General features: G+C 37.9%; 1 protein-coding gene across 1 annotated transcript in view; it reads left to right on the top strand.

Moving 5' to 3' along the window:
- Window positions 1-22,662, top strand: part of ADCY2 (adenylate cyclase 2) — a 223,165-nt gene that overhangs the window by 162,383 nt on the left and 38,120 nt on the right. Inside the window, exons 14-16 of the mRNA XM_074146221.1 lie at window positions 2,996-3,093; window positions 9,440-9,524; window positions 22,490-22,627. Coding sequence (XP_074002322.1) covers window positions 2,996-3,093; window positions 9,440-9,524; window positions 22,490-22,627 — 321 coding nt within the window. The remainder of the gene's footprint in view (window positions 1-2,995; window positions 3,094-9,439; window positions 9,525-22,489; window positions 22,628-22,662) is intronic.

Consider the following 22,662-nt stretch of genomic DNA (forward strand, 5'->3'; position numbering starts at 1 on the left):
AAGTTATTTTCACTGCAAATTCATGGTTGATTCTTTCTTTGCCTCATCCTAAGTGATGCTTGTATCCCTTGCTTTTGTAACATAGAGCCATGGCCATGCCACCTCTCCTGCAGGGAGAAGTTCTCAAACCTTATAATAATGGTTTAGGTCATTTATGGAAGAAATTTTATGAGTATAATACCTGTGACTGCTTTCCTGTTTGTAACACTGCAGTTCACTCGAATTCCTTGAAATTTTCATGGTCTCGCAGAAGTGGGAGGAGATTTGATAATCCGAATTTCGTGTAACTGGAGCAAGATTTTCTAAGTTCCATCACATACACCCTCAAAAGGCATTTATCAAAATCCACTGGTTTTTGTTTTTTTTTTCTTTTGCCATGTCTCAAAGGCTCCACCTGTAATAATGATAGTCTTGTAAAGATGTTGATTGCTCATTGGTTTTGTCCATATGCACTTGATGCTCACAGTCATTCTGGTGAAGCAATACTATAAATAGTTTTTAAGAAAAATGCCTAGCTATCTTGGATGCGACCTACAAAATGTTCTTCTGACTAATATGTGTGATAAAATGTTTGAGATTTATGTACACATGATGATACTGTTTCTAGTCCTTGGGGTAATGATTAGAATTAAAGATTCCTCCCTTTTAGGTGACTGTCATGACCACTAGCCTAGAAAGTCAGGCCTTTTCTTTGTTTTATGGCCTTGTAGAGTTGAGTGTGTTTCTGACACAGCTTAATCAGGAAGACTGGAGAGTTGCCTCTTTTTGCTTTCTCATAAGCAAAGGGCAGCTGATAGCTGAACAGTTATGCTGTCCTTCAGGGAAGGAGGAGGTAGGTTTGACCACAACTGGCCGTATAAATAAGTGAATCTGGTGAGAATGGGCTAGAAGAAGTATTACCATACTGTGTTCACACTGTATAGCATAGGTGCAAATATACTCTGGGTCCCACATGGTGGTCAAATAAATATTTAATTATTTTTGTAGATGTCTTTCAGTTCAAAGCATTTGAAATAATTTTCACATTCTTTCACAGCTCAGCAGAAAAGTGTTCTTATGGCCAGCTGCCAAAGGCATGTGTTGTATGCCCCTGGCAATGCATTCGGGTGAGAAAAGTTTCAAGGCTTGCTGAGGCTCTTTAGAGACAGCATAAGAGAGAAGCAGCTAGGCCTGGTGTGGTCTCATCCATAGCATTTAAAGGATACAATGAGTGGATCAAAGCTGTGCATAGGAGCACGTTCAGATTTTAATGTGGATGGTACTAACTGATACATTCTGAAAGAGAACTTGAGAGTAAACCATTATATGTGCACTTTGGACAATGAGGGAATCAGGACTTGGGAGAATATCAGGGAGCTAAGTTATTCAGCTGTGTAGATGCTCCCTGCAGGGATCTAATCTCTTTTAGACTACAGAATGCTATGGAATGGCAAAGAACTAATCATTCTTTTCAGATCCAGCTTTTTAATATCTTTCTTCACTGCCTTTTAATGACTCATCAGTGCAGTCTTGACTTTAAAGAATTAAGTAAGAAGCCTGCCTTTGATTTAAATAGGAGTTTTTCGGGACCTGTAGGACCCAAAAGTACAGCAAGCTTATAAAGCAAAATGATTAATTAACCTAAGGATTGAGTTGCTTGACTTCATTGGGAAATGTCTGGAGAAGTGTGAAACACTGAAACGTATTTACAAGTGGGCTGGAATTTTTTGAGATTTTAACAGCAGCTCAAGATCCAAAACTGTTGGACAAGGCCATTAAGATACAAGAAACGTACCCAACAGGTGGAAGAACAAAACTTACTGCAAACATACCCACTGAGCAAAGTCAGATTTGTGCCTTGAAATTCAGTTAGGTATGTGATAAGGATTGCTTTTCATTTTTCGTACAATTCAAAAGTGAAAAAAAGCTGTTGGGTTACTAAACTCAGTTTCTACATGTTCATGTAAAGTTTGGTGCACCAGTTTCAAGGACAGAACTTGGCACTAAGCACAAAGACACAGCTGTGTGCTTGCAGTTAAAAAGCACAGCTCATGCACTTTCCATTTTATGAGGTTTGCATTTTGAGCACTTTATGAAAATAATCTTTGGTATATTTTCTTTTAATAATCAAATCTTAAACTCAGCCTTTGAAAAAACTTCGATAGGATAAGTTTAATAGGTCCAATACTTAGGTAATTTCCCATTGAGTACTTAATTGGTTTCAATCTAGACATATCTATCTCAAATAGCAGAACAATTCTGATAAATATTTCATTGCTTAATTCTTATGTCTCTAGACAGGCTAATTAGAGATTCATAAATAGATTTTTTTCATGACAAAACAAATCAAATTGACTCTCTCCTAAGAATATCAGGTGTTTAATAGTATCAGTGGACATATGAGGCCTTTTAACACAGATATAAAATATTTTAATTGAAGTAATAATGTAGCCCCAGTAAATATCAGTATGATTGCTAGCTATGCTGTTGGAAATAGAGCATTCATACGCATCTGTAGCACAGTTTACACTTTGCTGCTTTGTGTGTTCAGAGTTTCCTGTCTAAATGACTGTTATGTTTTTTTATAACTGTTTTAGCCCATTCGGTATTTATTATATTGAAAATTAGTTTATGGAATTAATGACTGAGAAACTTGGAATTGGAAAGGAAGGGTTGACCATTCCTAAAAATATTTTTTAAATGCTTTCACTTTTTTTTTTTTTAAATTAAATTTTTTATGATGAATTTGGGATAGTCCTGTTCTGTGAAGGAATGAGACAAAACCGTGTGACATGGCTATTTAAGCTGTTCTTCAAGAAGTAAAAAGATTCAGTACTATGCCTGATAATCACCAGCCCTGTGTGAGTGGTTGTGGAAGTCATTGAACAACAGGAAATTTACTGTTGCTAAAGGCTGCCTATACATATCTGCATCTTTAAGCTGGAATTTCAATTGGGTGATACTTTATCTGCTTTGGAAATTGTGTTTCTAACATTAGCTTTTTTTTTCCTTCTAGTATCGAGCAACTACTCTGCCTGCATTTAAGTATTATGTGACTTGTGCCTGTCTCATATTCTTCTGCATTTTTGTTGTGCAGATTCTGGTTTTGCCAAAGTAAGTGGTATCTAATGTACTCATTCTTATGTATACTTGCTCATTAATATAAAAAATAAACAGGTACAAGTAAAAATTTTTGGAATTGTCAGATTACAGAGGTCAATTCATGGAAATGAAACTGAACAAAGAAGATTGAGGATTTCAGCCCAAGTTATGCTTGTTTCTAATTTTAAATGCTGTCAGTAGGGTGGTGCCAAGCATTCGTATCAATTCATCATTCCTTTTAGTTTTTCTCTTTGCGTTTAAAAATATGTGATGATGACACGAATGAAATTCATATGTGCTAAAAAAAAGTAATACAAGCTATAAGTTTATGCAACTAAAATTACATGTACAATAAGTGTGACAATTGGACGTTCAAGTGGGAAAAAAAGGATTGCAGAATTGGGACTGTGATTAAATAAATTTATTTAACATATTGCAGTGATAATATTGCTCTATTCAGCATGCTAAAAGAGCATTACTATTCATAAAATGTCTCTTTAAAACTAATTTTAAAATATTATAATCAATTGCTGGAATAATTATTTTTATCAGAATTTATATATTATGAGCTAATTTATATTTGTCATATAAATCAGCTGTCTTTCTAACTGTGCATATTCTAGAAAGGCTGAGAAAACTGAAAGTAAGTTCCAGTAAAAAATATTTTATTAGACTTCCTAAAACGGAATTTTGCTGTTGATTGTTTGCATAGTGGAAAATTGATATTTGCTTTATAGCAATTGTTTCCAAAGCCAACACTGTATATTCCCTGTGATGCAGCATTTCTTTGCTCATAGTCTTTTCTCCTGTGCAGCGCTTTCAGGAGTAGTATTTATAATCTCAGTTGATTGATTGGTCTTGTGCTGTGGTACTTACACTTTAATTCAAGGCCAGAAAGAACTGTTGGGTCATTACAAATTGACTTTCCATACTTCAGACTTGTTTTATAGCATGTATAAAGTTTTATGGACTTCTATTTGGCTGTTACAGCATTTTTTTTGCAAAGGATTTCCCAGATAGCTTCTAACATGGAGACGTAACCCACAAAGGGACACTCTTCCAAGAATTCATCAGTATCCTGCATACAGTTCAGTCTGACTTTATGCATTAGTATTGCAAAGTATGAAATTAAGACTTGTGACTAATTATATTATAATGAGCATAGTTTACAAGCTCATACTGTGTTTTAATTAGTAGAGGAATTAATTAAGGAAAATTCGTGGTTTGTGATATACCAAAAACCAAACTTGTATCTAACTAGTCCCTTCCAGCAGCATGATTTATGAATCTATATTTTTGTTTTGATTTCAATCATGAAAATTAATGTAGATTTATCACCTGTCATACATGTAGTAAGATGCTCATTTTGCTATATCCTTATTATGTCTCTTAAAGCAATTGTGTAGCTCATTAAAATATATCAGGTACTTGAAATTAGTTGACTCTAGGGAGCTGTATTCAACTAAGGAAAGTGTCCTCCAACTTGTAAAAGCGTATCCTTATATTACATAATCTCCTTCTAACATCAGAAGAAAAGATACCTACGATTTATCATTTTCATTACCAAAATGTAAATTATCTTTTGGTCCTTTTGTAGGGCTGCATATTAAATTGTAAAAGCAAGAATGAATGATATTCAGCTTCACAGGGTCTGTGAATTAATTTAAGAGAGGCAAAAGTGGAAGACAGAAAGGCAAGGTATTATCCAGGCATCTGCATCTTTGCTAGAAAACTGCGAGTGTTGCAAATTAAAAAAAAAAAAGTTGAAAAATCACGAGTGTATGTAGTGATCATAAATGCAGCTTAAATCGAACATATTCCAATGCTGCAAATGTTATTTCCTTCCAGCAATAAATAAATAAATAAATAAAAAATAAATGATAGTTTAGTCTAATATTCTATCTAGCCTTTTTGTTTTCTTCCAAAAATTCTACGGGATTTTTAAATGGTGATCTAATGAAGACAGGGAGATAAACTGTGTCTGTCATTGGGTTTTATTGATTCACTATTCAATTAATCTGGTTTTGCAGCAGTGTAATATCATTGATTTCTGTGCAGGCATACCACCTGCTGCTTTAAAGTAGATTTGGAGATATTTGATGGGGAGTAACATCCAGCAAGTTACAAGTAATAAATAATATCTCCAAGATCACGAGACATTTATTTAAAAACTGAAATAATTTATTAATGTTTTAATTTTCCCAGGGTCATTAAACTGATGTGGTGTTTACATGATAAAAATTACACAAAGTGGTAGATATAAATGTAACAAGTCAACAGTATCTTGGGGTGAAATGTATAATGAGGAGTAGGTCTTTATTGTGACGTTAAAATGACAGCAAATCTTGATCATTACATTTCCTCAGAAGAGGCCTTCAGTGGCTCTCTAGCATTCTTCCTTTACCTAGTGACACAATTATGTCTAATAATTCATGACAACCCGACATTCTTTATTCAGGAAACCAGTCAACTGGAACTGGTAGTGTGGTTTTCCGAAATGCAAACTGGTGAATTGATGAAAGTGTATTCCTTTCGACCAGGAGTTACTTCTTGTGCTATTTGAGTAAGGGATTTGTTTCGGGGCTACATTTAAGATTCTTCCCAAGTCTTTGCTCTCTGATGCTGCTGTGTTCATGAAATTGTGTCCTTATGTCCTGAGTCATGCCAAACTAACAATCTTCTCATTAGTGGAAGGTGGTTAGGAAGCCTTAACATAGACTTCCAGTCAGGCACAGCTGAATTTCTTTATAGAAAAGGCAGCACTTAAAAACTTTGTCTGAAAGCAAGCGTGTAAAATATGACAGTATAAACAAAAGAAAACCACCATTACTAGCAATTTTTCTGCTGTATCTGATTTCAAAAAAAAATCTCAAGTGGAGTTACAATACTCAAATTATTTTTCTTAACACTGAAACTGCCATACAGTTAATCTACATAGCCATTGAATCCATCGGTGGCTTAGGAAAGCATCAGTCGAATTAAGAAAGAAATAGCTATTATTAGATACCAAAAAGTCTGAATTCAGTATTGCCTTGTATAATTGTCATTTGTAATTGCTTCATTATGATTTTATCACCACAAGAGAATTTGCAATCAAATAGTTCAAAACATGAATGTTAATTATCTGGCAAGCTAAGGAAATTCTCCACATCCCATTAAGGGACGTGTGCCGTAAGTCACATATTTTCCTAAACGTTATAAAAATGTAGAAATAATGTGTTCTCTTCTCTATTTTCCAGTATCTTTTTCTTCACAATAAATTTTTATTTTTTAGTCAAAATATTACCAACAAGACATAAGTATGTATAGATACAATTTTTTCCAGTCTCATACCACCTGATAAAAATGAATTATTCAAAACAGATGTTTACTGATGAAACCAGAAAAATGTGAGGATAGCCAAGAACATAAATTACTTAGAAATTGAACTATCTGAAGCCTGGGAAGTTGTCATATTGTTTCATCAATTTTAAACTCTGTCCCTCTGTAGGTTATTATCAAAGGTTGTCCTGTCAGGGTTCCTGGTGGGACAATGTAGCAGAGAGCAGACCTTTCAGAAATTAGGGAATTCCTTTGAAGCATAGGAGGAGGCAGATAAAAAGTTAGCTGGCTTATGGGATCCCAGGTGCTCTTGTGAAAACATGGTTTGCCCGAATCTGTCAAGGCAATGCATTTGGTGACCTGTGCAGTGCATTTGATGACTCCACATTTATGACTCTACACAATAAAGGCGAGATTAGTTTACTGTAAAGAACTGTACTGTTTTTTGTAATGTTCCAGTGACAAAAAATAAATGCGTGTTATAGCTTTCCTATGGTCATTGCCTCAAATGAGGCTTGTTTATGGTGGCACTTAATTTTTAGTATTTTGATTCCCATTATAGCATTTTCAGCCTACTTCTTTCCTTCAAGGAGCAGCATGAAACTGTTTCAGCTTAGCCTAACTGAAACAGAAGTCCTGCTGTTCCTAGAAAAGAAGGGGGTGTGGAGAGCAAAAATCTTGCCATTTTTTTTTCTCTCTATTCACCGCTCAAATCTGGATTCTAAGATAGCACTTTTCCTTTTTCTGATCCTCAGTCCTTTTTTCTTTGTCCTGATAATCAAAATCTTGGTCCCCTTGCTATGTAACTCTTTCTTGTGCCACCCCAATGACATCACTGATCATGTAAAACAGCTACAAAGACCTTTTGTTCTTGCCTGTTGCCCATGTAATTAAGTACTCTTTGCATAAGCTCTCCTTGTGCCTTGTTAATTTTATTGCCCTTGCTCTTCAGTTTCTCTTGCAAACATCTTCATTTTTTCTTCTACAAGGATGCACTCCAAACTTGACTCATAAGGCTATTCTTGTGTTGAATCATTTTTTAAGGTGTGCAGACTCCTTTTTTGTATCCTTCGTATGAGAAAAAGAATAGCAATAGCTTGAAATGCAGGTATGATTACTTGAATCTTACTCAAGGACGTATATGATTCAAAGTGCTTATGCATATATAAAAAATAAGCCTGTTAATTATATTCCTTTTCTTTCATCTCTTCTGTTGCTTACTAAATTTTAAATTCCTGAGAGTAGACTGTAGTTTTACATACACTGATGTACACCTTACTAAGTATCTATGAGAAATTCTTGGAGAACATGTATTCATAAGCAATCACGATTTTCAAATAACTTCTAAAAGAAACATTATTCCAAGATTAATGTATGTTGTGAATTGCCAGTTGTTTGTTTTTCATCAGCTGTTCACATCGACCCAAATTCTGATGAATACTTAGCATATAAGAGGTTCTCTGAATGATTGGCAGGGAAGCTCATAAATTATTCTCCAAAATGCTTTTAATGGCAGCAGTATGGCATCAAATTGGTTTGTGAAGTTAATGCTTTTTTGTTCATTCCTCAAAATAGCTTCTATAACACTGTTGTTGAAACAGATCAAAATGTTTTCCAATATTTGTACGTAATCTAAGGAAATTGATCCATAGAGTTCTACTCCTAAATTTTTCTAAAATGCATATATATTTGAATTCAGACAGTACCTCCAAAGAACAGAGATGTATGGTTTTATTAATAATGTATTTTAATAATTCTGAATCATATATTTATGGAGGAGCTAACTTAACATGTTTGTGGAAAAAGCAGGAATATAAAACATCTCTAAAAAATCATGCCAAAATTTCTATCATATAAGGTCTGATAAAATATTTGCTGGTTCTCAAAGGAATTGAGAGATATTTTTTAATTCTGTAAAAATATCAATTATGTGGTTAAAACTGAAAGCAGACACTCGGGTGAGGGACTTCATGACAGCATCTAGTTCCCTTGCTTAAACAACTTAGTTGGTCCAGAGCTTCTGATCTCCTCTTAGCATTCATTAAACATAATTAGGTCCCGCTGCATCTTTCCCTAGGCAGCCATGCTAAGTAGCTCTTGTATGGTGCCTGATGGAGCAATTACGTTCTACTGTGGTATTCATATAGAGAGATTTCCACATTTGCAGAGCGAATGCATGCATGCATTGTTTCTGCATCCCTGTTTCTGTTTACTGAGCATCCAGTGATGCTATTTTGGCTGTACGTTATAACATACAAGAAAAGGATGAGCTAGAATGCTGGGTAAGGATGATTTCAGGAAGAGTATAGGTTACTCAATATTTTTTTTTCATTAAAGTCTGTTGGTGTTTTTTCTTTTCTTTATGGTGTTTAGTTTTCCTTCCTATTCTTTCCTCTTGATACTTCAGAGGATACTTCCTCAGCCAGTCAAATTTGATACAAAATGGAGTTTTCAGAGGTGTTGAATACCTCTCTATGAAGGAAATAGCAGTCCCTGATCAGGGCCTCTGCTGGCTGAGAGACTGCAATATCACAGATATCACAGGTTCTAGCTGCGAGACACTAAAAACTGGACAGCACTGTCCCATGCTATTGCTTTTCCTACCTTGCGGGGGGTACATACGTTACCAAGAAGTTTATTTTGTGTATTTATTAGCCTCTTAAATTATATAATCAACAGCATAAAAATAAAGCAATAAGGTTCTTCCTTAATACAGGCTTTCTAAAGTAAAAACCAAAAAGACCCCAAAGCATTGCTGCTGTTAATGTACTCTGTCATTTAACTCATTTGTGTGGAAATTGTTATCTTCTCACGGTAATAGTTCCGAAAAGTGAGAGGTAAAGCCAATTCAAGCATTCTTGAGTTGAGAAAATAGCAGGAAAAAGGCCTGTCATTCTGGTGAGGAGTGGAATTGTTTTTCCGTGGTGTTGCTATTTGGAAGTTGTATTTTTTTATATCATCAGTATTGTACATAAAGAAAGGTCATGCTAAAAACGTGTAACAGAAAAATTAATACATGTTTTCTTATTTCTTGTAGAACATCTATTCTTGGAATTTCATTTGGGGCTGCGTTTCTCTTGCTTTCCTTCATTTTGTTTATCTGCTTTGCTGGACAGCTTTTGGTAGGTATTCAAGGAAATGTAATCCAGTAGTTAATGGTTTCCTTTAAATAAACATGTTCTGATTTTGCCAAGTCACTGCCTTTGCGCAGTACCAGTTAAATGAGAAAGGCTTGCACACTCAGGCTTCCGAGGACATTGTTTTGTCCATGTTAACGTACTATAAAATGCTCTAATTTGTCTGAAAAACAAAAAATGCCAGTGTGGTGACTGTCTGTACCTGTACTGATACTCTCTTTCCCCCACGTGAAGCTGGATCCTCTGAGAGGTTTGCATTATTGTTTCGTTGATTGTCTTTTCAAAATTTTTACTATTGTGCATACAGGTGGTGACATCTTATGAGTGCTTTAATTTGGGGGACTGTGTATTTGTTTAAGTATTATATAAGACCATTTTCTGAGTTTAGAGAATATTCCACTAAAACAATTTAATTTAATATATAAACATTTTACAGTAAAATTCTAATTTTGCCACTGAGTGGTCCAGGTGATATTGTAATGCCTATCACCATACCCAATAATATGCTGAATTTGAGAATTTCATTTAATTCAAGATTTGGGCAAACCTTTCAGCATTTCACAATACAATTAACAAGTATTATTGCCCTCCTTTCAGTCATTCTCAAACAGATCCAAGATAGAGCTCCATCTAGAACAAGGTATTCCAGGATTTGTAAGAAAGCGGATGCACTTTGAATCTGGCATGTAATTACCTGTATACTTGTCTCTTAATCCCCACTTCGCTTTCTCTATCTTTGCATTTTTCCACAAGCTCCCATGGAGAAAGCTGAGAGAAAGGTCTTTTATAAAAAAAGCAAAGCATGCACATGGGAAAGATAATTATATCACTATGCAGTAAAACAGTAAGGAAAGGTGGCCTGGCAGTTGAAGAAAGAAACAGAGGAAGCAGGATTTTATAATTTCTCCTCTTCCCTTGCGAGGCTTGTAATTAACCAGGACGTGTTTTTAAGAAAATGTAATTAATCTACATTTCAGTTGTCTTTCCAATAAGGTAAGGATGCTGCCACTGCTCAGGAATTCATCTGAGATATAATGCAACAGTATTTTTAAATATTTTAAATCCTTGGAGTGAGGTCCTAGAGGTATTGCTATTACTTAACAGCAAAAATTAGTTCTCATGTAGTGTCATGCTTGACTGCTGTTTTTTTATTAACGTAAAAGTAAAATGATGGAGTCAGAGTATTGCTGTTGAATAAGCAAATTAAAAAAAAAATCCTTCAAGGAAAAGCCAGCTTTTTTCCTGTAGGAAAAAGAGGTGCCAATGAAATGGTATCAAGAAATGCTGGGGCATACACTCTCCTGGGGCTTTTATTTATAATGTAGCTTAGGAGGAATACAAACATATTTTTCTGAATTTAAAGGGATGGATAAGCAAATATCCCAAGTCAGAGTTGAGGAGTCGTGCTGCTTGAATAATATTTAACACCTACTTTCAATGCTGTTTTTCCTACGTCCTGTAAATACTTCCCAGAAGTGGAGACCTATTATTGCATTTCTGTTGACTTGCGAGGTGTCATGTTCTAACCTAAATAGCTTGTAGAGGAGCTATTTATGTCTTTATGAGTTCAGCTGCTCTAATGCAGAAGCTATGCTGCTAAGAAGCCTTTCAGCAAGTAAGTTATGACCATAGTTGATGCAGCGCCGACTTTCCTTCACAAGCACAGACGTAGTTTATGAGAGGCAGCTAACAAAAGAGGCAGTAGTTTTATCTTTCCTGTCCTCTCCCTAAGATTTCTTCCTTCATGACAAAATCCACGTATTGTTTTGCAGCTTTAACCACAGCGACACCCTATGTTATGTTTCAGTAGCATATATATCGCAGTATATTACCCGTAACTGTAAGAGCTTTCTTTCTAGAAGAAAAAGTCTGACATTCTCAAGTCACATATCTCTCTTCTAAAAATGCACCCAAAAAAGAGTAATTTTTTAGGCCTGACTGACCCTGACAGATGAACTGTGGTGGGCTGGCCTTGCCTACGGGCCAGGCACCCACCCAGCTGCTCACTTACCCGCTCCACCTCCTCAGCGGGGTCAGGGAGGAAAATAGGATGAGAAGGCTCCTGGGATGAGATAAAGGCAGGGAGATCACTCACCAATCACTGTCACAGACAAAGCAGACTCAACGTGGGGAAAATTAATTTAATTTATTGCCAATTAAAATAGATTTGGGTGGTAAGAAACAAAAACATTAAAGCCACACTGTTCCTCCCCCCGTCTCCCAAACTCAGCTTTACTCCTTCCCTCCAGACTACTCTACCTCCCCCCGCTACCCCGGCAGTGCAAGTTGGGGTGGAGGGTGGCGAGTACATAAACATATCCTTCTGCTGCTCCTTCCCATCAGACTTTCACCCTGCTCCAGCGGCGTGGGGTCTCCACAAGCTGCCGTTCCTTCAGGAACATCCACCTGCTCCAGCATGGGTCCTCCATGCGATGCAGTGTGGACCTCCTCCTTCTCCAACCTTGGTGTTCCCTCTGCTGTGTCTCACTCTTTTTGTTCCCTCCTCCTCTCTCTCCCCAGAATTTTCTGCCCTTTGTGACACAGGCTTTCCCCGTGGCTGAGGGGCTCAGCTGTGCCCTGCGGTGGGGCCGTTGGAGCCGGCCGGAACGGGCTGTGTCTGGCAGGGGGCAGCCCTTGCCCCTCACCACAGGGGCCGGCCCTGCAGGCCCCGCCACCAACCTGGACACCTGCACCCGCTACATAAACTTGCAGCAGTACTCAAATATTTACATGATTGATAGGAGATTTATAGAGTGGGACCTGTAGTGCCTGCAAAGACAGCAAAAATCTAAACGCAAGCTGGGACACCTGGGTTTACCCACTGCGTTTACATGCTTGTCTCAACACTCTGATGCTTTGCCCTCTCAGGCTCCACTAATTATCAATGGCTGTCACCACCTCGGAGTAAGTGACACAAAAACCAACTTGCAACAAGTTTCTCTGCATGATTTTCATTTCATTGGTAAACAAAAAAGAACAAAAAACATCCAGGCTGTAATGCTAAAATTATTAGCTCTTAGGGAATTTAATTACAACATTGTAAGAAGAGATTTATGCGCACTCTTTCACTCTGAGTTTATGATTAGTTGATTTTACTGTTCGGCAGCACTGCAGCGCGGTCCAGCTCAATCTGTTGTGGAGTGATAACATCAGCCACTAAATTAGAGTAGGAATGTTTCCATCAGACGATGTGGCAGAGCAGTAGCACAAATAAGAAGGTTGCAGACTCCCAGAGCTTGCCTTTGCGGCGTCTCTTGGGCAGCCAGGCCGAGGGCAGGCAGGGCTGACAGTTCTCATAGAAACAGTCCTTTGCCCATAGGCATTAAACCTTCATCAATCCCAGGTAAAATTGGCATATGTCCTGAAACTTGAGATGGATTTATATCTTTTACATTCTAATTACTTCTTTGTGCCTGTGCATTTTTATTTTTATTTTTTTTTTTTTACTTTTTTAGATAATCACAGTATTCAGAGTTAAATCTTAAGATTATGAGTGGTTTTGGTGTTACAGCTCCTTTTTGGCTTTTATTTTCATATTTTAAGTGTAGGCTATTCTTTTTTATTTATTTTGAATATTTTCTTTGAATATTCCTTGAGAAGTTTCCTTCCCAAATTACATGCAGATAGAAGACAGTGATTGTCCTTCAGCTCGTCTATTTTCTGTGTCTCTTCTCTTTATCTTCTTGAAGTATAGACGAGTTCATAGAACGAGTGTGAAATGCCTCAGACCTGGTAACTGTTAGATGTGTTTTACCTCCTGATGTGAATGCAGGGAAGCAGAGATCTGGTTACCTAAACGGTACATTGGAAAATTTAATGCAATCAATAGGAAAAAAACCACAGTGAGCGTGTAAAGGAAAGATCTCTGTGGTAGCTGAGGTAGCTGGCTGAAGAAGTATTAGTCTCAAGCAGGTGTTCTTTGTGCATTGATTCAAATACTGTCTAAAGAATTTCTTTGCGTTACCTGTGACATGCATGCACTTAATTGATACCATATAATCTTTGTGCCAATTATTTTCCATTATTAAGGGGTTTTGTTGCATATGTTTGTACCTTGCAAACCTATTTAGCTACTTCAGCTAACAAAGATTAGAAGTAAAAATATTTCTTTCCTGTCATCTCATCTGAACACGTTTATAGTCTCTCTTAAATACCTGACTGGACTATGGAATTAGCAGAACATGATACCAATAAAACACATCAGAAAATAACTGGATCCACAGTTGAGAAAGATGCTCTGGTTTGAGGTCACCAGAGCATCTGTCAAAGTGCAGCCAGTGAGCAGTCTTGTCCCTGCAAGAAGACAGCATGTTATTTATTAGTTGCATTACACCACACCACTGTATATGATATACAATCTTTACCTATGTTTGCAGGGATTTGTATTTCACTCTAAAGCAATTGTCATTGGTACTTAACAGTCAGAAAGACTGTGTACACTTAAGATACTTAAAAGCTCTGCAAGGACAGGAATATCAGCATCAGCACTACTTCAAAATTATTTTCAACTTGCAATCTTATCTCTGATGTGAGCATCTCTCAACACAGATACGAATGAAAGATTGAGGCCCTTCAGTTTCTTCAACAGTAAAGCTTTCCTTGTAAATTAAGATTAAAATAGGGGTAGAGGTAGGCAGGGAGAACCCAGTGAGGCACTTTGGCACCTACAGCAGGGTCCATGAAGGAGGCTTATTAAAGCTAAAAGTCATTCTGATGAGTCTCTAGCATAGGCACTGCAACAGCAAAGCCATCAGCACTAAGTTAAGTACCATGTTGAAACTTCAGGAACTGTTAGAAATATACTGATTTCACTAAGAAAAATCCTCCTTACTCCTTCTTGAGTTATATGTTTATGATGACATCCTATGTGATTGAGACCAACTGAAGAAGTTGCCTAACCTGGTGAAAACCATAAGTTTCTTATGTCTGTTGTGCCAATAAGTTCCCTTTTAATATTTTTTGATGAGTGAGGCTATTTTGAATTTTTTTAAAATCTGGCAATTCTGCCTCTTAGTGTCTTTGCCCAAGATGAGATTGTAAATTACCTCCAAATAAAGAGATATCCGAGTGTGCTTCCTAATACTGACATTCCAGTATGCAAACAATTTTCCCTGCAGTTAATTAATAAAAAGGACAAAAGCAGAGAGCATCCAGATTGTTTTGAAGGGTTTTTTATATGTATTACCTGAGAGGTGGTATCCATAATGTGTAAGTACCGCAATATGGCCACAGGTTGGGGCTCCTGTTGTGTGAGGTAGTTTTTGGGTGGTAGCATCTGACTTGGAGATCAAGACTTGGTCAACATAGAATGTAGCATTCAGAACGCCTTCTTGTAGTTCAGTGCCCTGAGCACTATCTTAAAAAAGTTATTCACCTTTGCACTTTCTCAAAACCAGAGGCTCTTTAAATATTTCGTGTGAAACATAAAAACTTCAATGGGATGGACTGAGGACGTCTTACCTTAAAATAGCATATAACACAGCGAATGTACATTTTTTTGAATGAGGAAAGTAGCACAGGAAGTACCAGGACTGAACCCTGAGTGCCTGAAGGCATATTTATATGCCTCACTGCTGTGTTCTTTCCTTTGAATGAGCAGTTGAAGTGAACCACATAGCCATCTTAACGTGACCCTTTGTGAAGAATATAACACTGCAAAGTATGGTGAAATTAAAAATGTGATACCAGCTTTAGTTTTTCCTGTTATTTCTTTATTCAGGATTCTAGCTTTTGTCAAACCGTTTGTAACTAATGTAAGTTGAGTAGACTCTTCACCTGGATGCATTTTGTGTGACTCAAAACACCTGGCTTTGATTTACAAGTGCCACCATGGAGTTCAAAAGCTTGGTGTTACAGTACTCATCTTGGGAGTACTTTTTATCAACAATAGGACCATTAGAAAGTATGTAAAGTATAAGCTTGTGTCTCTATACAAAAATCACCTTTCTCCAAATTTAGGTCAGTGTAATCACTGTCAGTCAGTCAGTTCTTTGGATTTAACTTTGGTGTCTTCTTCAAATCTGAGTGAAAACAAGCATGTGAAAAGCATCTGATTTGGGGGGCTTTTTGTTTCTCTTTGATTTCATTCTTTGTAACATCAGTATTAGTAAAGTATTAAGTTGTATTTGAATGCAAAATGAAAAGAACAATAATAGAACTATAGAAAATGTGATTCACTGGCTCTCTGTAAATAAGAGGCCTTCAGTCAAGATGTTCCAACCTCTGCTAGCGTGTGAAGGAGAAGTGTGACAGCTCTTACGACACTGTCTTTCATCTACAACATAACTGTCACAATTAATTCTCGCACCAGTTCTTGATCTCACTCAGAAAGACAGCATTCATTTTGTTAAATGCTGAAGTAGGTTTTTGTGTGTGGAAAGACAACACAGGATACATTTTAATAACCTGAATATTCAAAATAAGTTATTACTCACTACCATGCTGAGCTGTCGTATCAGATTTAACATGTTCAGATGAAAAGGTAATACATTAGTCACCTTTCATACGACAAATACCTATTATTTCTAGTTGGTAAATGATAAACACTGAACCATATTCTGCCAGCTCCCCTTAGAATAAACACAGAAGCTAATGATATTGAGATCTGATGCCTTACCCTTCTCACATGCTTTCTAGAAATGATTACTTTCTTCATTTCATCTAATTCTCCATTTTCTTAGGAAAATTTCAAATGAGACATAACATTTACAAGAAAAGGTGTTTGATGTAAGCCAATGAATCAGCAAAATAAACCTGCATAGTTCTGCCAGTGCTATTAAGAGTCTGAATTTGATGGTCACCCACCACTTCAGTTCTGCTTCCAGGAGTTCCCTTAATTTTCAGCAGTACTTAACTGCTGCACTTGTGCTATATGTGGACTGGATTTAGACTGCTCAGAAGTGAAATGAAGTTCAGCAAACCTGAACATTCACATATAGAAATACAGATCAGCAGTGTATGCTTTCATGTTTTCCAAGGAATTTCTTCTCAATGATTTAAAGATTTTTTGTGCGAATCAGGGTTTTGTCACAAGTTTTCCTTTCAGGAGCCTCATTGGCTTAACCTGTGTAGGCTGCTTTCTCTGCTATTAGAGAGACCTGTCATCTATTTATCAAACTAGGTGGGCATGACAGATGTACCAAATAAACAGTGGTCCTTCCCCTCCAGAATTCAGAGCAACAACCTGTCAAGAAATGCATCACTGAGTTCTGGTGGGCTTCTGTTTTACAAGTGGAAATAAGTATCTACAACTTCATTTTTGAAGTTGCAGTCTAACAACGCTCATATTTTTCTTCAGGTCAGAGACAGCAATATCTGTAATTTTAGCAGCAGCAGGTGGAAGAATGGAATCTCTTATTGCTTAATCACAGTGGCTGAATGATATATTGTTTCATACTGGCTGAATGTTATATTGTTTCCTGTAATTTATTTCATTCTCCAGAACTTTTGTTAGTGATAAACTTACCCAGAGAACATAATTTATTTTTTTAATGGAAGCAGAAAAATAGCTTTTTTAAGAAATATAGTATAAGAATAAGAAATAAGAAATCAGTCCAATTAGTTCCTCCCTGCTAAAATACATTAGCAAAGTCAGGTGATATTGATTGAAAAACTTTTAAACAAAGGAAATTTAGAATTATTGCAAGGAATTTTGGTACAGAAGTTACATTAGTCTGTTCAAAAATATACAGGTACTTGGAAAACAATAAAGCAGTCCTCAGCTATAAATGCAGTTCTCAGCATGGACATTGCTAAGTAACTTCAGCAATTCTGTACTGTAATTTTTTCAATGATTACTTACAAAAAATGAAGAAAGTCCAAATTTAACAATTGTAAATGTTGCTGTTAAAGTAGAAAAGTTTGAGAAGTCTCCATCATTTGACACCAACATTCATGTATTTAGATATTAGGAATCAACAGAGATTTTCTTTGTGAAACTTAATTTGAGAATTAACATAACACAAGTTGCCCATTTGTGCAGAGGAAATAATCAATTTACGTTGCTTAGCACTAGAAAAACATGAAAGCAACTTTTTTATGATGTTGTTTTGCATCTGTTACTGAACCATGTTTTTTTAAAGTTCTGAAATTGCAAATGAGATCTGCTAGAGGTTGTTGAATCCAGTGGAATTCAAGAGCAAGGGGAGTGCTCCTTCCTGGTCCACTGGAGCCCAGTTTGACAGAATTAAAGACCCAGGGGATCCCGCTGTCCCACTCCCATCGATGGGAGGCTGTCAGTACTGTGTCCCAGGTACAACCAGCAGCGAGGCTGAGCACATATTCCCAAGAGGCACACAGGCATACACCATACGCACAGGACGACCACACAGACAGAGCAGCTCTTTTACCAGCACCCATGTAAAAGCAAGGAGCAGTCATATAGATATGAACAACACTGATGGTCTAGTTCCTCCTTTCTGACTGATCAGGAGTGACGTCTGCCAGCAGAATATACGCACACCCTGACTGTAGTCATCCACAGGCACACTCGCATTTGTGGTTTACTCAGTGTGGACTTCAAATTAACACAATATCCACGCCTGGCCTCTGCCCACCTTTCACAGTGACTAGCTCAAACCTTGGGTCTCTCCAAATGTAGATCTACTTACCAGCCAGTCCAGCTTGAGGTATCCTAATGGTTACACACACACTCCCGCACACACCCTATGGATCTCTCCAGGGACTGATCCAAGACACTTCAGTTGCTGGCAGCCAGGCCCTCAGTTGCCTCAGACACGTGATATCTCTCTCTCTCCAGTGTCTGGCACCCGTCCTGTGCTGCTTGCCACCTGGTCCAGCATGAAGTTTGCTGGCATTTGCACATATGCAGGCTCAGAATAAGGACTGCACTTACACAGAAGTTGGTTAGAGATAGGATTTAATAAGAACACGCAATAGATTCATTTAGACGAGCATTTACACGCAGCCATTTCCTTTCATCATTTGTCCCATCCCCTAAACATCCTGTAAGTTTACCATATACCCCCAATGCCCTTAAAACATGCCATAATATTTTACACAATCTGAAGTTTTGCTCTGCTCCATTGCAGAATTATCTGCCCTGTACCAGCATACTATCCTTTTAGGCAGTAATCGCCTTTAGTTTGCAGGACATTCTGGAAAGGGAGTTCTTTTAGTTGAGGTTTCTTGGTAGGTTTCCCATCAGAAACTGTGGCTGAAACTTTCTCCTTCGATGGTCTTAGAAGCAGCAGATTCAGTGGCTTCTGTTCTTCACTGATTAGGTTATTTTGGTTCCATCACTGATCATTGTGATCAAGTTGCTAAGCCGCTTTCCATCATATTTGAGAAATTGTGGCAATCTGGTGAAGTTCCCACTGACTGAAAAAAGAGGAACATAACCCCAATATTCAAAAAAGGTAAAAAGGAAGACCCAGGGAGCTATAGGCCAGTCAGCCTCACCTCTGTGCCTGGCAAGATGATGGAGTAGTTCCTCCTGAAATCTCTGCTAAGGCACATGGAAAATAAAGAGGTGATTTGAGACAACCAGCATGGCTTCACCAAGAGCAAATCGTGCCTGACAAATGTGGTGGCCTTTTACAATACTGCCACAGGCTTGGTGGACAGGGGCAGAGCAACAGACGCCATCTACCTGGACTTATGCAAAGCGTTTGACACTGTCCCGCATGACATCCTTGTTTCAAAATTGGAAAGTCATGGGTTCGATGGATGGACCACTCGGTGGATCAGGAACTGGCTGAATGGCCGCACTCAAAGGGTTGTGGTCAATGGTTCAATGTCCAATTGGTGGCCAGTGACGAGTGGAGTTCCTCGGGGGTCAGTACTGGGACCAGTGCTGTTCAACATCTTTGTCGGAGACATGGACAGTGGGATAGAGTGCACCCTCAGCAAGTTTGCTGACGACACCAAGCTCAGTGGCGTGGTCGACACGCTGGAGGGAAGGGATGCCATCCAGAGGGACCTGGACAGGCTTGAGAGATGGGCTTGTGCAAACCACATGAAGTTCAACCAGGCCAAGTGCAGGGTCCTGCACCTGGGACATGGCAATCCCAGGCACAAATACAGGTTGGGCATAGAATGGATTGAGAGCAGCCCTGAGGAGAAGGACTTGGGGGTGTTGGTGGATGAGAAGCTCAACATGAGCTGGCAGTGTGCACCGGCAGCCCAGAAAGCCAAGTGGATTCTGGGCTGCATCAAGAGAAGTGTGGCCAGCAGGTCGCGGGAGGTGATTCTACCCCTCTACTCTGCGCTCGTGAGACCCCACCTGGAATACTGTGTGCAGCTTTGGAGTCCTCAACACAGGAAGGACATAGACCTGTTGGAACGGGTCCAGCGGAGGGCCACGAAGATGATCAGAGGGATGGAGCACCTCCCCTATGAAGACAAGCTGAGAGAGCTGGGGTTGTTCAGCCTGGAGAAGAGAAGGCTCTGGGGAGACCTCATAGCAGCCTTCCAATATCTGAAGGGAGCCTACAGGAGAGCTGGAGAGGGACTCTGTCAGGAGATGTAGTGACAGGACAAGGGTTAATGGTTTTAAATTGGAAGAGGGGAGATTTAGATTAGATATTAGGAGGAAATTCTTTACTGTGAGGGTAGTGAAGCACTGGAACAGGTTGCCCAGGGAAGTTGTGGATGCCCCATCCCTGGAAGTGTTTAAGGCCAGGCTGGATGGGGCTTTGAGCAACCTGGTCTAGTGGGAGGTGTCCCTGCCCATGGTAGGGGGGTTGGAACTCGATGATCTTTAAGATCCCTTCCAACTCTAACCATTCTATGATTCTATGACTCTATAATTGTTCTTTAGATCGTCGCCAGGTCTTTGTGTTTAATTTTATTAGCTTTTAGTCAGATAACCTAAAACCAATAAAATTCATAATAAAATGTATCTGGTTTAGCTTCTTTTCTTGGAATTTCTTATCCTAAAGACTTTTCTTGAACCATATAGCTCCCTGTAACATAATTCAGAAAGGAGAACACGACGTCCTGCTTTATCTGTATCGTTTCTTACCCGCTTTATATTCCTTATACTTTTCTTGGTGTTTCTGCCTAGTTTTGTCCCTAATCCAACTTAAACTTTTCCAGCTACTTAAACTTCCGAGAAAATCACAGAACAATGTTGGTGAAGTTGTAGTAAAGCTCCAGGTGTGCTATAACAAAGGCAAAGAGTAATTTAAGGCATGATTTCATGACTGTTTTAATTAGCCATAAAGCCATGCTCACTGACTCATTAGGTTTTAGGCAGACTAGACAGATAACTGAATGATTCATTTTCACACAGATCCATTCGCTGCATCCAGCAATCTAGGCTCTGTGCTTTTTACTTTATTGAAGTGGGAAGGCCAACAAAACCTTTCTAAAATCTACATGTGGATTCAAATTATCTTGAAATTTGCTATGTACTTTGGGGTGGAGAACAAGGTTTGGAAGTTCAAACAGCCATTTGAGCAGGAATTTCTTGCTCAAAAACACAGGTCCTTTGAGTTTATGTGCGGTTTTTTTCAATATGGGGGAGGAGTAACGTATATAAAGCTGCCTATTTTTTCCCCTTTTCTTTGTCCATTCTTGAGATTATTGTTTTGACCTTCCTGATACTGACTTCATTCACTCAGAATCTGTCCAATCCAGTATGCAAAACTCCTGTCATAAAAGGAAACAATATGTAAAAAACTTCTAGCTCTACAGTGGACTTGTTCAAATAGTGTGCAGTTAGGAGGGAAATAGTGATGTGGAGTATGGCAAAGACCTTCATGTAAACTACATCACATGTATTGGGTAATAGTATTATTCAGTACAATGCGCCATAGCTATTGAACTTGAACTAATAGTTATGCTGTAAATTAAATCCTATATTTGGTAGCTTTTAGTGCTTGGGTTCTTATTCCAGAGATTTTCTGTTCTTGTATCTCTTCTCATTGCTGTGAATGGGGTGAAAAGAATATGTAAAGGGATCTCTGATAATATTAATTAGAGAAAACGAGTTGATGAACAGCAAATACTTTTGTGGGACTGTCATGTTTCTTAACTTTCAATTGTCTTTTTTACAGAGGTTTCAGTATAGTTGAAACTGACATTTGGAAAGGGCACAAGATGCTTCTAGGCAGCCCCACCTCCTCATTGCTAAAGTTTTTGGGAAAATTAATATTTATTGAATGTGCCACAAATTGTTGTTTATTCTGTGTGAGCATCTTGTGCCTCTAGGCAGTATGCCTGTGTGAATGGAGACTATTGCAATGTGTTCTTGGAAGCAGGTGAAATGAGTCAGAGTTTTTTATTGTTAATTTTTGCTGCTATATTAGAAAAAAATTTCTATTCATTAAATACTCATTGTGTCAAATTGTTGTCCAATTGTTATATGAAAAGCTTATTTGTTTTCTAGATAGTTTTAGGGAAGGTTGATTTGCTTTCTGAGTCACATTTCACTTAAAATGAATTATCAAACAAATGGAAGAAAAACCCAGAAACCCCGCTATTTTGTAGACTGATGGAGATATATCTACGTATACAGCCTTTATCCTGCATGAGGAGGCCTCTGTCTTTCTGTCAAAGACTGTGCAGAGTCATTATTCACATTTTGAAGTTTCCAGAGGCTACCAAATATTGCTCTTTCAGTTGAGACGAGGGAGGTCAGTTTGATCACTTACTTTTTACTAATATTATAGGTAATGCCACTGCTGTCAACTCTGCATTTGCTTTTATTAGTAATGTATATTGAATGTTTAATAAGGTACTTGAAAATTATAATTATTTAACAGAATTTATATTATGGCAGATACTTTAACTAAATTTGCATTTAATTTCATATGTAATCATGATCTGTAACTCTTACGAGAGTATAATAGTTGAATACTTTTGTACAATGTTTCAAGATTAATGCTGCCCTCAATCTTAAACCTTCTTAATTCTACCCTTATTTACAGTAATTAAATATACTAAAGCTATTTTTATTTCCTCTTTTTTAAACTCTTTGCACTTAGCAATGTAGCAAGAAAGCATCAGCTTCATTGTTGTGGATCCTGAAATCATCTGGAATAATTGCAAACCGTCCTTGGCCACGGATCACTCTTACATTGACCACCACTGCTATAATATTAAGTATGGCTGTATTCAACATGGTAAGGGAAAAAGAGGTCATTTTTCTTGGTTTTTT

The sequence above is a fragment of the Numenius arquata genome, chromosome 4, assembly GCF_964106895.1.
Source record: "Numenius arquata chromosome 4, bNumArq3.hap1.1, whole genome shotgun sequence".
Classification (NCBI taxonomy): Eukaryota; Metazoa; Chordata; class Aves; order Charadriiformes; family Scolopacidae; genus Numenius; species Numenius arquata.